The following is a 17,017-nucleotide window of genomic DNA, read 5'->3' on the forward strand; positions in this document are numbered from 1 at the left end:
TTGAACCCCCTGCCCCGCAGGCCCGCGGGAAGCAGTTGCTGATGCCTGGCGCGCCAAGAGATGGCCGCTGTCCGCCCTATCACCTGCCATGGGTCTAGAATGTGTCATAAATTGCAGCCACAGGTCAGCCTCCTTTTTGTCCCAGGGGAGGGATGTATCAAAAGCCGCCCTCATACGGAACGCCTGGTCGTAGTCCAGCCATGCCGTCCCTTGAAACTCAGAGTAGCCCCGATATATGATATCAAGGTATTTGATCAGTACCGAGGCCCTATGAGGCTGCCTCTGTATTACCACCCCCATGTACGTAAGGAATGCAGGCAGCCAGTTAGACCAAGAGCGCTCTACCCGTCGGCGCTTGGGCCTATTGGGCTCTGCATGTTCCCCTTTATCCTTATCCTTCCCAACCGGCTCCCTGTACAAGAGCGAGAATAGGTCCACGTACTCTCCCCTCCATATTCTGTCCTTCGTAGCAGGCAGAAGATGAAAACCCAGTGGGGCAGACGTTTCCACAAAAGGTATGGCCCCCTCTCTGACTGATCCCAGGGGGTCGGATATCTCTGCAGGGGGGTTGGCAGACAGGGCGGGCTGATGCCCTCCTTCCGTCGCCTTCCCAGCAGCGAGGTGCCAGACCTGCTCGCAGGCCTCCCTTAGGGGATGCTGCTGCTGTGGCGTAACCTCCCCCCCGCCGGCGGGAGTCCCTGCCTGCCCATATCCGTCGGTTACCGCTGGTGGGGAAAAGGGCCAGTAGGGGTACCCCCAGGGGGCCCAGCTCCACTGCCGCTGCCCTTGTTGTTGTGGCATGATAGAGGACTCACCCTGTGTGCTTTCCGCCGAAGGTCCTTGTGTGGGCTGCATTGTTGGGGCTGCTTGCAAGGTGGGAGTTACGCCTGGCTCTATGCTGGGCGTCCTCGCCTCAGCCCTGGGCCCGGCCTCCAGCACATCCAGTCGTGCTAAGATGGAAGCAACAGCCCCTGCATCAGCACTGTTCACTGGCCGCTGCGTTTTCCCCTGAGACCGTTTGGGTGGTGGGTCCTTCTCCTTCCCTGTCACAGGTTGGTCCCGAGGTGCACTAGGATGGCCTGAGCCATGCTCTAGGGCTTCCAACCTGGCCCACTCCTTGCCCCCTCTGCCGCTGGGGGTGGGCATCTCCCCCCTGCTTTGGGGGCCTTTCCTTTCCCTTTTGGCCCCCCTTGTCCTTTCTTGGGTGGCATACTAGAGGGAGATAGGGGGCCCGCTTACAAAATGACGTGATTTCAAAACGTTGTGAAGGGGCCCGCCTGCTTATTCTATACCCCCTCCCGGCACCCAATTATCCTGGAGGGGAGCCTAATTGCCCTGCATGTGGCAAGGATTGATGGTTGGGGTCATGCCCCACCTACCCCCACATTAATTAAAATTAATAATTAAATTTAAAAGTTGCCGGCCAAAGGCCGCCTAGCCTGTGGTCCTCGTCGCTGCTGGATCCGATCCTGCGCTGCCGCCTCGTAGTGACTGCCCCAGGAACCTCGCCGCATAGGCCTTGGTGCCAGCCGCCGCTGCCTCCCTGTCTCTCAATGAGGCTGGGGGAGGGCTCGCCGCCGCCCAGCCACCCTGGCCTCAGGAAGCCTCCGGAGGCCCACGTGCGCCGGCAAAGGAGCCGCGCTGCGCCGAAGCTGCTGCTGCGGCTGCCGAAATTGCCGCCGAAAGGAGCCGCGCCGCGCCGAAGCTGCTGCTGCGGCTGCCGAGATTGCCGCCAAAAGGAGCCGCGCCGCGCCGAAGCTGCCGCCGAAGGGAGCCGCGCCGCGCCGAAGCTGCTGCTGCAGCTGCCGAGATTGCCGCTGAAGTTTGAACTGGATGGCGGGAAGCAGGCAGGGCGGCCTTAAATAGCCTTCAGCCGCCCCGCCTCCCTGCCGCGTCACACGACAGCGCGCCAGCGCGCCGTGTGTGCACGCATCCCCCAAGATGGCGGCCTGGACATCGACAGCGGCCGCAAGCTCGTCCCTCTGCCCGGTAGGTCCCGGGCACGGAACGGGATTCTGTGGTTAAGGCTACAGTCTTAAACATTTGTCTGGCAAGAGATAGCAGTTTGCAAGTTTATAGCTTGAGTGAACCACATAGGGGTTAGCACTGAATGGTTGGGGCCTCCAGTTTTAAACAATTATTAACGAGTAATAATAGTGGGAAAGCTTGACTTGTTTGTACATTAAATAGGCTATATTTTAGGGTTCATGTTCAGAGGGGCCAGCATGCTGACTGGGCTTGTTGAGCCTCACCATCATGAACTAGCATTGCATTATTGAACATATCCTGCATTCACCTGTGACTTCATTGCAGGAAATGATGGGTATTGATGGACGAAGGGTCCTTAAGGCTGCAGTCCTGTACATACTTACCTAGGAGTAAGTTCCACTGAAAACAATGACTTACTCCTGAGCAGATATGTATACAGTGGTGGCTTATGCCCGGTGGGGCAGAAAGGGGGGCAACAGTATGTGGAGCCAGAGCCAATAACAGGCAGAACCAAGTAATTCTAGTTTTCCCCCCTCCCCCTCCCTGCTTTATTCTACAGGGACAAAACTGAGGCTAAGGAGGAAGGTGACAGCCAGGGTAAAAGAAGCTTGTCCACCATTATTGATCTTCTAATCAAGAAACACCTAATAATTTCCTGGGTAAACTCCACAACATACTTAGAAAACCACTAAACAGCAGAACAATTTAGTTCAGTGGCTATGATGAATAAGTGGATATGTGGAAAGTCAGCTTTAATGATACCAGGCCAATGGTGGGAGAAAAGTGGCACAGTTGAGATACTTGCTCAGACTTAACTGTGATACCTCTTTAAATGAAGTAATTATTTTCATGTGAACAAACCAAAAAGTGGAATGCCAGTCAAGGGTAATCAGCAAGATGAAATGGAATTGTATGCAGAATCCATCAGCTCATCATATATAGTAAAATATAGTGCAAAAATTAACTGGTGCAGACATCATCCTAAGTACAAAACCTGTTTTTGTTTGCTTTTAAAAAAGGAATTCAAGGAAACATGGGAAATTGTACACTTTACATTCAAATATTTAAATATTTAAATATTTATTTCTTTTCGAGAACTTGCAGCTGTCTGGCCACAGTGACTGCATTATGCTGGTGAGCTTAATGATGCCTTTTTTGTATGGGGGAGGGGCCTTAAATCTACATAAATGCTTCTTCTATATCATAAACAGATATTCCCATATGAAATGCTCATGGTGACCAACAGAGGGCGAAGTAAAATTCTAAGAGAAGTGGACAGAACCAGGCTGGAGGTAAGAGGACCTTTGCTGTCGTAATTGCTGCTCTGTTAGAAGAAGGCCTTGCAGAGGCATGAGGAGTTGCTTTTTAAAATAGAGTTCAAGAAAGGGGGAATTCATAAGGTAACAAGAAAATGACAGTACATTCATTTCAATTACAGTCATTGTGAGCTTATCATTGATGTATTGTGTGCTATGTGTCACTTCAGTCTTCCTTACAAGGCTGTTGTGAAGATAAAATGGAGGAGGTGAGAGAACCAAGTGTTTAACATCATGCATCTAAAATAGGATGTATAAATAAACATTTGGGGATCAGCAGCCCTTGGTTTTGCAGTTAAAATTCTCATTGGGAGGTGAATTTACTGAGAGAGACGTTTTCAAACTAGTATAGTATTGCGAAATTATCACAGGAATAATGGTACTGCATCAGATTATCTCTACTGTTCATAGTAATGATCAGCTGAAGACAAAACACAAGCAAGGTGTGCAAGAGTCCTGTACAACACACATGTACACACATCCTGATGGTCCAGATCTCGTTTTCAAAGCAAAGATATTCTAATTAGAGTGAATATTGAAGTCAAAAATATTGGATTTTTTTAAACTGCTGCAACTCTTAAAATATCTTCATTGACAAAATTAAACTGTCATCTGGGCAGATCAGTTTGACTTAATTATGAACATGTGAAGCTGCCTTGCTCTCAGACAACTGGCCCATTTCTACCTATATTGTATTTTTGTAAGCATTCACAGGTAGTGTGATGCTTACAGGTGAGGTGGGCAAGGTGAGGTAAACCACTGCAGCAAGAAGGTAAGTGGTGAAGACAAGTGGTTTAGGGAGCTGCCTGGGAGTTGGGGCAATGGTGGGCCTGCATGACCATGCCTGCAGTGAATGTGGGCCTACACGACCAGACCTGGCGCTCAGCCTCACTAGGTGACTTGGAGGCTGGCCAGGGAAGAGGAGTTCTGGCACACCTTGGGGTGTCGGTGATGGGGAAAGGGGAGGGGAGCTCTGGCGCCTCCTGGAGTGAGGGGGAAGAAGAAGGAGGGGAGCTCTGGTGCCCCCTGGAATGGTGGGATGAAGAAGGGGGAGGGGAGCTCTGGCGACACCTGAGGGGAATGGGGAGAGCTATGGCATAGCATGGGGGGAGGGGGACTTTGGTGATCCGGGGGAGGGGGGTTGGCAATGGTAGGTGGGGTTGGCGAGCCAAGTCCCTAGTCACCCAGTATTATCTGTTCTGAATAGCAGCAGCTCAAGAAAAGATGTTTTTCTTATTTCTAGCACCTGACATACTTTTTACTTGACATGCTAGGGATTGGATCCGGAACCTTCTGCATGAAAAATTGCTCTACCATTGAGCTATAGTCTTGCAAGCTTCCGTGACTTATTTTTTTGTCATCCTTGTTTTAGTTTAAATGAATTGTTTGGCCCGTGAAACAGGCCCAGGGACCTAAGGTAAGAAGGGCCCAATGTCTTATAGAGCAGAAATTAATGGCCCATCCTAATGCTGTTGCTCCAGTAGGAGCCATCTGCTAATGGAGGAGGTGTTTCCTGTCTATGGCTACTAGCTTTGATAGCTATGCTGTGCCTCCACTGATGGAGGCAGTATGCCTCTGCATATCAGCTGCTGGGAATTGCAAGTGGGTATAGTGTTGCTGCACTCGAGTCGTGCTTGCAAGCTTCCATATGCATTTGGCTGGCCACTGTGAGAACAGGATGTCGGACAGGATGCATTATGTTTTCATGGAGGTGTCTTTTTGTCAATTCCTACACACACACCCAGCCCTTCCCCAAAATCTGTTTTGGATGTTGTTGTTATGTGCCTTCAAGTCAATTACGACTTATGGCGACCCTATGAATCAGCAACCTCCAAGAGCATCTGTCATGAACCACCCTGCTCAGGTCTTGTAAGTTCAGGTCTGTGACTTCCTTTATGGAATCAATCCATCTCTTGTTTGGCCTTCCTCTTTTTCTACTCCCTTCTGTTTTTCCCAGCATTATGGTCTTTTCTAGTCAATCATGTCTTCTCATGATGTGTCCAAAGTATGATAACCTCAGTTTCATCATTTTAGCTTCTAGTGACAGTTCTGGTTTAATTTGTTCTAACACCCAATTATTTTTCTTTCTTGCAGTCCATGGTATGCGCAAAGCTCTCCTCCAGCACCACATTTCAAATGAGTTGATTTTTCTCTTATCCGCCTTTTTCACTGTCCAACTTTCACATCCATACATAGAGATCGGGAATACCATGGTCTGAATGATTCTGACTTTGGTGTTCAGTGATACATCTTTGCATTTGAGAACCTTTTCTAGTTCTCTCACAGCTGCCCTCCCCAGTCCTAGCCTTCTTCTGATTTCTTCACTGTTGTCTCCATTTTGGTTAATGACTGTGCCGAGGTATTGATAATCCTTGACAAGTTCAATGTCCTCATTGCCATCTTTAAAGTTACAGAAATCTTCTGTTGTCATTACTTTAGTCTTCTTGACGTTCAGCTGTAGTCCTGCTTTTGTGCTTTCCTCTTTAACTTTCATCAGCATTCGTTTCAAATCATTACTGCTTTCTGCTAAGAGTATGGTATCGTCTGCATATCTTAAATTATTGATGTTTCTCCCTCCAGTTTTCACACCTCCTTCATCTTGGTCCAATCCCGCTTTCCGTATGATATGTTCTGCGTACAGATTAAACAAATAGGGTGGTAAAATACAACCCTGTCTCACACCCTTTCCGATGGGGAACCAATCGGTTTCTCCATATTCTGTCCTTACAGTAGCCTCTTGTCCAGAGTATAGGTTGCACATCAAGACAATCAGATGCTATGGCACCCCCATTTCTTTTAAAGCATTCCATCGTTTTTCATGATCTACACAGTCAAAGGCTTTGCTGTAGTCTATAAAGCACAGGGTGATTTTCTTCTGAAATTCCTTGCTCCGTTCCATTATCCAACGTATGTTTGCGATATGATCTCTGGTACCTCTTCCCTTTCTAAATCCAGCTTGCACGTCTGGCATTTCTCACTCCATATATGGTAAGAGCCTTTGTTGTAGAATCTTGAGCATTACTTTACTTGCATGGGATATTAAGGCAATAGTTCAGTAATTACTGCATTCTCTGGGATCCCCTTTCTTTGGAAGTGGGATATATATTGAACGCTTCCATTCTGTGGGCCATTGTTTAGTTTTCCATATTTCTTGACAAATGTTTGTCAAAATTTGGACACATTCAGTCTCAGTAGCTTGTAGCAACTCTATTGGTATGCCGTCTATTCCTGGTGATTTGTTTCTTCCAAGAATTTCAACAGCAGCTTTTACCTCACATTCTAAAATTTCTGGTTCTTCATCATATGGTTCCTCTGTGAATGAATCTGTCATCCTTGCATCTCTTTTGTAGAGTTCTTCAGTGTATTGCTTCCATCTTCCTTTTATTTCATCTCGGTCAGTCAGTGTGTTCCCCTGTTGATTATTCAACATCCCTACTCTTGGTTTAAATTTCGCTTTCATTTCTCTAATCTTTTGGAATAGGGCTCTTGTTCTTCCCATTTTGTTGTCCTTTTCTATTTCTATACAATAACTATTGTAATAGTTTTCTTTGGCCCTACGTACTAGTTGTTGTATAGTTGCATTTAGGGTTCTGACTGTGTTTCTATCTCCTTTTGCTTTTGCTTTCCTTCTCTCTTTAACCATTTTAAGAGTTTCTTCAGTCATCCATTGAGGTCTTTCTCTCTTTTTAACAAGAGGTATTGTCTTTTTGCATTCTTCCTTGATAATGTCCCTGACTTCAGTCCATAGTTCTTCTGGTTCTCTGTCAACTAAGTTTAAAGCCTCAAACCTGTTCCTTATTTGAACTTTATATTCTTCTGGGGTGTTATTTGAATTGTATTTTGGCATTATGAGTGCTTTGTTGTTCTTTAGCTTTACTCTGATTTTCGATACAATCAGTTCATGATCTGTACCGCAATCTACTCCTGGTCTTGTTTTTGCAGAAAGTATGGAACTTCTCCATCTTCTGTTTCCAATTATATAATCAATTTGATTCCTATATTGACCATCTGGTGATGTCCACGTGTACAGTTGTCTTTTTGGTTGCTCAAAAAATGTGTTTGCAAGAAACAAATCATTGGCTTCACAGAATTCAATAAGTCTTTCTCCTGCCTCATTTCTGTCACCTAAGCCCCATTTCCCCACAATTCCTAGTTCTTCTCTGTTCCCTACTTTTGCATTCCAGTCCCCCATGATTATCATCATATCTTGTTTTGGTGTGTGATCAATTTCCTCCTGTACTTCTGTGTAAAATCTCTCCAATTCTTCTTCTTCTGCGTTTGATGTTGGAGCGTAGACTTGGATGATGGTTATGTTAATAGGTTTCCCGTTTAATGTCATTGATATCACTCGCTCAGACCTTGTGTTGTAGCTCCTAATTGCTTTTGCTACATCACTTCTCACTATTAAAGCAACTCCCTTTCTTCTTGATTTCTCATTTCCTGCATAAAATATTTTGTAGTTGCCTGATTGAAAATGTCCCATTCCAGTCCCTTTTAATTCACTCAAGCCAAGTATTGTAATGTTGATACACTCCATTTCTTGCTTGACAATTTCTAACTTTCCTTGGTTCATGCTTCTCACATTCCATGTTCCTGTTGTGTGCGTTGTACAACTCTGGACTCTCCTTTCGCATCTGTGCGCATCAGCCTCTGGGCTTCCTTTCGGCTTTGACCCAGCTGCGTCATTAGTCACAGCGCTACTCGTACTTGTCCTTTGTTCTTCCCCGGTAGCTCGGTGAGTGCCTTCTGACCTGGGGGTCTCATCTTCCAGCACTATCTCGTGTTGCATTTTGGATACTCTGTTCATAGGGTTTTTGTGGTAAGAGGTATTCAGAGGTGGTTTACCATTGCCTTCCTCTAAGTCTGGATGCATCTTAGTATGGTGTCTCAGCTTTGACCATTCCGCCTTGGGTGCCCCTGCTTAGGAGTGTAGCCTCTTGGTCTAGACTGCTGACGGCATTGCTCTCAGCTTCTTCAACGCTCTCAAGCCCCCTCACCACGTTAAGGTGTTTATCCTAAAGGGGTTTTTGGATGGTCCCTCCAATTTTTACAATACAATATAAATCAGATCTGTAGCCCTGAATACTTACCCACTTTATACCTAACTTTCTTCAATAGGTTTTTTTTTAATTAAAAAGTTAATACATACAAAGAAGAAAATAAGGTCATACAGATAAATAGTAATGACTGCCATACGCGTATATCTGGTAAGAAATTAAGTGGATGTTGTAGGCAGAGGTCTGTGAGTGGACTCCCACTCAAACAATAGAACTTCCACTTGTTCTCCTCCCCCTGCAGCCCCTGTGTGCCTCCAGAGTCTGCTCCAAAGGTTCCCCCAATCCTCAAGCAGATTTTGAACATGTATGGGACAGAGCAAGGAAAGGGGAATCCTGTTGTGCAAGCAGAAGTCTGTTCCGCTTGTGCAAAAGCAGCATTGGATACAGCCCTGGCTACCCAAATATTTACCTGGATTGTCCTGGGCTCATTTTTGATTGCCAATTTGTTCCCAGGCCAATTCAAGGTGGTCATGTTAGTGTTTAAAGCCCTAAATGTCTGAGGCCCCAAATATTTCACAGACCGTCTTCTTCCCCACAGACCCTCTTGGGTGTTGAGATCAGCAGAGGTAGTTCCGCCATCCCCAGAAGTTTTGGGGATGGTGGTCCAGGTGAGTTTTCTCTGTGGCAGCCCCAAAGTTGTGGAATTCCCTCCCTACAGTGGTGTATCTTGAACCTTCTTTGTACAGTTTTCGGTGAATGCTAAAGATGCACCTCTTTAGCCTGGCCTTTAGCACTTGAGATGTGTTTTTTCAGGATCCACTCTATTCTTGGGAATGTAACATGTTTTAACTGGTTTTAATACTGTATTTTAAATTTCTGTAACCGGCCCTGAGGCCTACTGGTGAAAGGCAGGCTAATAATAATAATAATAATAATAATAATAATAATAATAATAATAATAATAAGTGGGTCCCAGGTATGAAAAGGTCTCATTTGAAAATTAGGACTGATTGCTGCCCTTTTCCCTGTCTTTCTTTAGCGCCACTTAGCACCAGAGGTTTTTCAAGAAATATTCGGCATGACGATACAGGAATTTGATAAGTTACCTCTCTGGAGACGCAACAACATGAAGAAGAAAGCGAAACTCTTCTGAATCATTCTCTCCCTTGAAGGGGGAGAAAACATCACATATAGGATAATGTATTATACTTAAGTTCAAACACTTTTTGGAGAGCAACCACTCTACGAGAGGGAGGGGGGTAAAAGGGAAAATCTGAGAAAGACCTATATATTCCTTGTGATTATGCAAGGGCCTGTCAAGCTTGTCAGAGAGTTGTGGCACAAAAGTGTCGGTGTTCAAAATCTTAGCGGTGGTGTTCATGCATTACAAAGTTTTTACATGATGTATATACACAGTGTGGAGCTGCTCTGCCCTCCCTATTTCCCTTTCACTTTTATTTAAAGGTCAAGGGGCCTTATTGATAGAGCCTGGATGTGCAGATAGGTTGCCAACCCACAATTATGTAGTCATGGTCCCTCCAAGAAATGAAAGAATATATTCTGTAGTTAATGAAGGAATCTTGTGTAATATATTTATCCTTTGGGCACAGCCATTATAATTAATTGGTCTTGTCTTCAACTGGCCTGTTATTTTTGCAATACCCATCATCAAAGCAGGCCACTGAGCCAGCTCAGCTCCGCTGTGCTGTGTACCAGCCAAATTCTTGGAGAGCTAACTCCCAGCTTGCACTTGCATGCATCTGCTAGGAATCTCAAGAGCAAATTATATTATTTTGTTGTCAAATCTTTCCTCCTCCACTTTTTTCCTTGTTTTAATTAATGCAGCTCTTGCTTTTAGCAAGTTTGTTGAGAATTAAACCAGAGCAGCAAGCCAAAATAATAATAATAATGGGCTGGTTTTCTACTTCTATAACAAGAAAAGTATTTCCAAAGTGAAATACAAGTGTAGGCTTAATTCAGATGCTACCTGTGCCACATGGGAATCACTGTGGCATGGTCTGGCCGCATGCTGCTTTGGTAATGTTTCTAAAGAACTAGAATGTGGGCTGGTGCAATTATATAGTTACTTTCCGTGCCATCACCACCTGTCATGAGGTCTAGCAGTAACCACATGGGGAGTTACTGGGGAGTAACCACATCATTATCCCTGCAAAAATGGCTCTACTTTGCAAAAACTAATAGTATAGGATGGCAACAGACTACAGCAAAGCAAGAGCCACCCCATTACAAAATAAACTATTGAATCAGGACGAAAATAATTGGAATAGACATAATACTGGTGTACATCCGCTGGTTTGCTATACTGGCAACTGCTGGAATGTCTGTGACAAAAAATGATATTTAATCTACTTTGTGATTCTATGAGACAAGGCACTTCCTGGAAGTTTTGCTGCTAAAACATGACAGATCAGTGACTTTATTGGATGCTCCAATGACACTGCACAATATCAAGTTAAGCAATGGCCTGGTTTGCTTGTCACACTAAGCCAAACAGGGAGATTGCAACCTCTGGGCATTCTGCTGCTGTGCTGTGCTGAGCTAAACCATTCCTTTGCTTAGTGTGTCATCTAAACCTAGGCTCATGATTTAGTTCTAAACAACCACGAGCCATAAACCATAGGACAAATCTTGGTTACAACTCATGGTTCAGTCCGGAGAGAGCTAAACCATGAGCCTGGGTTTGGGCAACCCACTAAGCCAAGCCAGGCTCAGCACAGCACAGCAACAGGACCGTGGAGGAGCAAAGCATCCATCATCTTATATCCCCAGAGCGTATGCATTTGACTAAGCCATGGTTTGGCTTCACATGACATGTAAACTAGGCCAATGTTTATATGATTTTATTCATGTAACGACAGGCTCGTCCTTAGTTAAAGCACTTGGGTTTTATTTTAACATTACAAAACTGCAGCCTAGGTTATTTTCTTTATTTATCCTCAGTGCCTGGAAGAAGGAACACCTAATGCAGTTTCTGAATCCAATGAAGCTCAATATGCAGTCTTTCCCTAGAGAACATTATGTGAAGCGGCCTCTATCTAGCAGAACTACTTAGAGGGTTGTATACTTTCTGTTCATTTAAGAACAGTTAAGAATTTATTTTGAGAGAATCTGGAGCTGTTTCTTGCCAACAGGATGCACTTGAGAAGTTTATCTTTTACTTTGAGTGATGATTGTTGCCATTTTTATTTTTGTTTTCAGTAGAAATTTCATATTAGCAATTCACTTACAGTGCAATCCTGTACGTGTTTACTCAGAAGTAAACCCCACTGTATTCAGTGAGACTTATTCCCAGTTAAGCATGTACAGGATGGCAGCCCCTGGTCTCTTTGAGGCCTGTGAAGGCAGGACCTTTAGTTTGCCCTGCTCTTACAGTTAAGAGTTCAGCATAGAGACTCATTTGCCAAAAGATAAGTTACCATATAAGCTCTTGATAGGTTGGTCATCCAAGCCCATATCACATATCCAAGCCCATATCCTCACAAAGGGGGTTATACATGAATCAGATACTGATGAGTAGAAGAACACGAGGTAAAATGCATGGGAAAGTACAGGTTTTTTGTTGTGTCTTGCCAAGTAGTGAAGATAATCTTACCACATTTCCACACCATAACTCTTGGAAGCAGGGCACATGGTAACATTCTCATCACATTCCAATGACTAGCTTACAATGTGGCTATATGGTAAGTTATCACCTGGTCAATGGCCACATGTTATATCCTTTATCAGTGAGCAGGAGAAGAGTGCCTCTGCAACAGAATAATAAGGGCCCAATTCAGCAGGGGAGGTTAGCCATGTTATGTGGAAAAGTAGACGTCTTACCCATTGAAGTCTGTCATGTATCCAACATGATGTTCTAGCAGCACTAAGACGCTTAAACAGTCATTCAAGCTGCAATACAAATTTGCATTATAGTAATACTTCCCATCGTTATATTGTGTTCACTTGTTAGTTCAGATTCACTGCCATTTACAATCAATGCCAGAATGAGCATTCTGGGTTAATGGCTTACAATTACACCTTGCTGTTCATTGGAAAAACTGGACATTTGTACAAAGATCAAACAATGGTTTGGAAGCCAATCTATTGCAAAGGAATATATGGGCTGGCTGCTTTATGCCTTCTTCCTAGGCATGCTGTTGCTACTGCCACCACATTCAGTGTCTCAGTGATTTGGCTTTCTTCTTCCCTTCCCTTAGTGCAACTGCTTTTGTCTTATGATCTCTGGAAAGACATTTCTATCTGACCCACAGAAAGAGCAAAAGACAGTGTATCCTGAATGCAGTGGTACAGCCAACTTCTAACCCCAGCAGCCAGCGTCAACCCTCTGGATGCATTCTTTCTTGCTTTTTCTCTCAGAATATGTTTTTATCTTGAAACAATTGGGATGGCTGCTTTTTTAAAAAAAACTCCGAAAGCATGGGATCTTTTCCCAGTTGTCTCATATTTGAGCACATGTCCTTCAGCTCAACAGACAGAGATGCTAAAAGTGTGGGTGAACTACTTACTGCATGAATTCTATTTGGAAAAGATCCCACATGTGCCCCTAAACCATAGGGAAAGCCAATCATTTGTAGGTTCCAGCCACATAGAATGTCATGTCCTACCACAGCCTTCTATTCTTCTATGTCATTCTATGTCAATTTTCCCTACCTCTAACCCCTCAGTTTCACTATCTCCACATGGGCCAATCCAGGTGGAACTCCACTTATTAAACTCCCAGCAACTAGGATGGCCTTGTAATTTGTGAAATGCTGACGGATGTGAGAGAAGACATTGGAGCCTGTCCCAAATATTAGAAATGAATAGTTAAGTCACCTCTTTACTCTGAAACAAAACACTCAAATGTATCTGGAAACTATGGAACATTTTTATCAGTGACACATGAATCCTATGAAGCTGTAGTTACGTTGTCTGGCCAGTCCCTGCGCTATAGTTCTAGCAAACAGAACTGTTCCAGGGTGACATACTGCAGATTCTGGGGGATGCTTCCAAAGTGATGACTTCTAGCATTACTCAAGTTCTTTTACTGCAAGCTAGATGTCGAATCGCCATTGTCTTCACACACCACTCTGTGAATAGGCATAGTGCTTATGTGTGTGGGTACTGCTTATGTCCTGTCCACAGTATCTGGTATAACAAAAGCGGGCAGGGAAGGAACAACTATGAGTCCACCGTGTTTTAAATCTATTTTGGATCCATTTTTAAAAAATCAGTTCTTCCATTCGCACTTAAGCACTTTTTCATTTAGGTGCTGTGACTCTGATCATTTTTTAAAAAGTTAAGCTAAGCAGTATGTTAGCACTAATTAAAATATCAGCCAGGGGGAAAATGGACATGGTGCTAAAGTGGCAATGGCAAAAAGCAGAGATGGGGGCTCCAGGTGCTAGAAATATGATTTATTACAAGCCCACCATGTGTTAGAAAAAATCTTCAACAGGGCCCCTATCAATAATACAAACTTAGATAGGAAATAGGATAGTGAGTATAAAAACAGTATAATACATGCTCACCACCTCATACTAAATGAATAAAATTTAAAAAATACTACAAAAACTTAAAATTGCATTTGATGTGTTTTTGTTGATATATATGCTAACAAAACCAAATAAAAAATAAACTCCTAAAACTGTCTGATAGACTGCCAAAAGGCTGATAAGTAAGGCTCAAAATGTAACCTAAAACTCTTTGGAAAATATTTGTTATTATCTTCCACTTTCTTCCAGCATGGAATCCACCGAGGGCAGCACACATTTAAGTACTAGCAATGATGCAGAATTCTAGAAAGGAGAACCTTTAACAGGTGTGGTGCTTCTGCCTAATAGAATGGAATGAAAATAGGATTTTAATATTGTACTGGTGTAAAGGATCCCGCAGATAGTAGATCAGAAAATTTGAAATTAAGTAGCAGAACGAAACAGAAGAACCATGAAGGATTATGTTTATTTAAACAACAAAAAGGAAATCAGTTCTGCATTGAAATCTTTTGGAATTAAACTGGATTAAACAATTTTTTTTTTATATGCAATAAAAAAAATTATTTCTAGCACTTGGAGTTTCTCTGTCCCCCCCCCCTTTTTTTTTGCCTGTCAGTGGTGCTTCTGTCATTTTTCTATGGCTGGTTTTGTTCTAAGACTTCATTGACCAGAAAGGCAGCAGGGTTTTAAAAATCAGTTTGTGCTAATGCAGTTGTTTCAGTTTTTAAAAAATAGGTGAAAAGGCATTTTAGTGCAAAATGCTGATTTAAAAAAAAAAAAACACTGAAAATTGTTGTGGTAAAAAAAGATAATAGTGAAGATGTGCTGAAGTAGATATGTGGTGATAGGATTAACAAACATCCTTTGATATGTCACTGCACACACCAAAACATTTTTAAGACATGGAAGACTAATGTGGATATTGCATTACTATTCCATTCTTTCAAATAAAAAGTCATTTTCTGTTGTCTGAAAAGATGGAAGAACTACAGGGAAAACACAAGGGAACAGTAATTTGATGACCAAAGAGTAAGCCTTGAATTCATTAGAACTGAGTAGACATGGTTAGGACTGTGCTGCAAGTCATGTAGATGCAACCTAGAAAGTGAGTGAACAAGGCATGGCTAGTCCAGAGTCACTTACTGTGGAAGTACTCCAGAATGCAAACAATCACTGTGGAAGACTTTACTTGATTTGTGGCACGTTATTTATATATTATATAAGTCCTGAACTATGTGGTGAAATAAAATGCTGGAGACAGGCTATTCATTTGAAATGAAAACATTTCAATCACCTCCAGTGTGAGCTTCCTACTGGTGCTTAACTAAGGACAATTTTCTCTGCCCATTCTTCTCTTTCACATTTCTACTGCTTGATCCAAAATGCAACCTAGCATCCAGCATAAAGAGTCCAGCATTTTGGCTGACATTATTTTTCATGTTCCTGGTTTGCCATCTTCTTCCTAATAAGGGACTCTGTAGCAATAAATAAAAATAATTAAATGTTGCTTTTCCAACAGCTCTTTGATGGGGAAAGCAGCACCAATTGACTTTCTGCCTAAAATATAGCTGTTAGAAGCACATCATCTCTCTCTGGAAAAATAGGGGTAACTCTGCAGAGGCCCTTCTTGAATTTCTGCCTTTGAACGGTCAAATAAGCATAGTTTAACCCCAAATACCAAATCACAAAATATGGAAATAATTGGGTTTCAAGTAGTTTTATGACTTCCTTCATTGTGCAAAATATTTCAAATTGGGAGGAATAATGTTTATTACTACATCTTTAAGATATTCACCCATGTGTGAGAATGATAACATTGATCATTATTTTCCAAGGACTTCCATCGAAACCCATTAACATCAACAGGAAATTTGGTAATTAACTTCAGCAAGCTGTGGAGTGCAGCAATGTAAATACATGGCAAATTCCTGTTGCTTTTAAAGGATATAGATTTTTCCCCAAGTCTGTTTCTTCAAGGGTGATAGATGTTACTTTGCATTATTTATTTTCCAAACTAATCTACTATCAGTGAATCAAATGGCACAATCAAAGTCTGCTGTAAATCCTGTGGAATTTGATTAAAAGAGTCACAATGTTAGGTTATTTCTCAACCAGCTAGATCAGAGAACAACCTTTATCAAGTGTAGTTTATTCCCATGACAACACTTTATATTAATGACATCATTTGGTGCAAAATAGTGTAAGTTGCTGACAACCCTTGTAGAAGGGGAGCCTTATTGCTGTTTTGTAGGAAGATCACTTTTATGAGATATATTTTGCTTCATTTTAACTACAAGGTTTTTTAATTACATGTTTCTTCTCTTTCCCTGCTCAACTCATTTCCAGAAATGTGACAAAGTAGCCTTTTTCAGATTATTTCCCTTATATATGTATGTTCTTCTTTTGTTGTGGGACAACTCTGATTTGGAGCCTCTGTTTAAGGGGGGGATCACCAATGCCTATCTATACAGTCAAGTCTGCTTTTTCTGCAAAACAAAACATTGGCTGTCATTGCTGTTCATCTCTACTTTCATTATGCAAATGTCGCCCAACCACCCCAATGTCACTATAATCTGCATCACTGTTGTACTCAAACCAAGTAAGCAAATAAAGTTTTGAACTTTATTCTTACCGTGCTGTTGAGATTTTTGTATTATTTATTTAGTTGGCTCACCTTTTCAAAATCTTGATATAAAATAGGCTTTGTGTTGATAGTGGATGATATGTTTTGGGGCAAAGAGTCACTTTTGATCAAATGTTTACAGAAAAAGAGAGGGTATGCATATTGGAGAAGGGACTGTTCCTGATAAGGCGATGTCTGCAGCCACCAGGGAATGTTACTCTGATGGCAGATTTAAGGAGTTAAATTGCTTTGGCTGACACAGGGCTGAGTGCCAACACCATCCAGGCCTCCCTGGACCCCAGCTTGGCAGTTGGATGGTGTCCCTAAATCAATGTGAAGGAATTGGTTTCCCAAATATGAGATGTGTGGAAATGCTCTTATTCTGCTTCAGTCATGGCTCGCTTGCTCTTTTTAGGGTGGGGAACCTTTCTAGACCCCTGTTCTTTGCCAGCTAGTGAGTCTAAGACCACATCTGCACTATACATTTAAAGCAGTATTATACCACTTTAAATAGTCATAGGAATCCTGAGAACTGCAGTGGTAAGGGTGCTGAGAGTATTTGCGAGACCCCTATTCCCCTTGCAGAGCTATAATTTC

The 17,017-nt window shown here is 42.9% G+C and overlaps 1 protein-coding gene across 1 annotated transcript in view; it reads left to right on the top strand.

Annotated features, from left to right (window-relative positions):
* The window catches only part of ABLIM1 (actin binding LIM protein 1), a 261,923-nt gene extending 245,525 nt beyond the window's left edge, over nt 1-16,398 (top strand). Inside the window, exons 23-24 of the mRNA XM_061635919.1 lie at nt 3,201-3,281; nt 9,342-16,398. Of these exons, the coding sequence (XP_061491903.1) occupies nt 3,201-3,281; nt 9,342-9,455 (195 nt within the window). The 3' untranslated portion in view covers nt 9,456-16,398. The remainder of the gene's footprint in view (nt 1-3,200; nt 3,282-9,341) is intronic.
* The last annotated feature ends 619 nt before the right edge of the window (nt 16,399-17,017 follow it).

This window comes from Rhineura floridana, chromosome 7 (assembly GCF_030035675.1).
Source record: "Rhineura floridana isolate rRhiFlo1 chromosome 7, rRhiFlo1.hap2, whole genome shotgun sequence".
Lineage (NCBI taxonomy): Eukaryota > Metazoa > Chordata > Lepidosauria > Squamata > Rhineuridae > Rhineura > Rhineura floridana.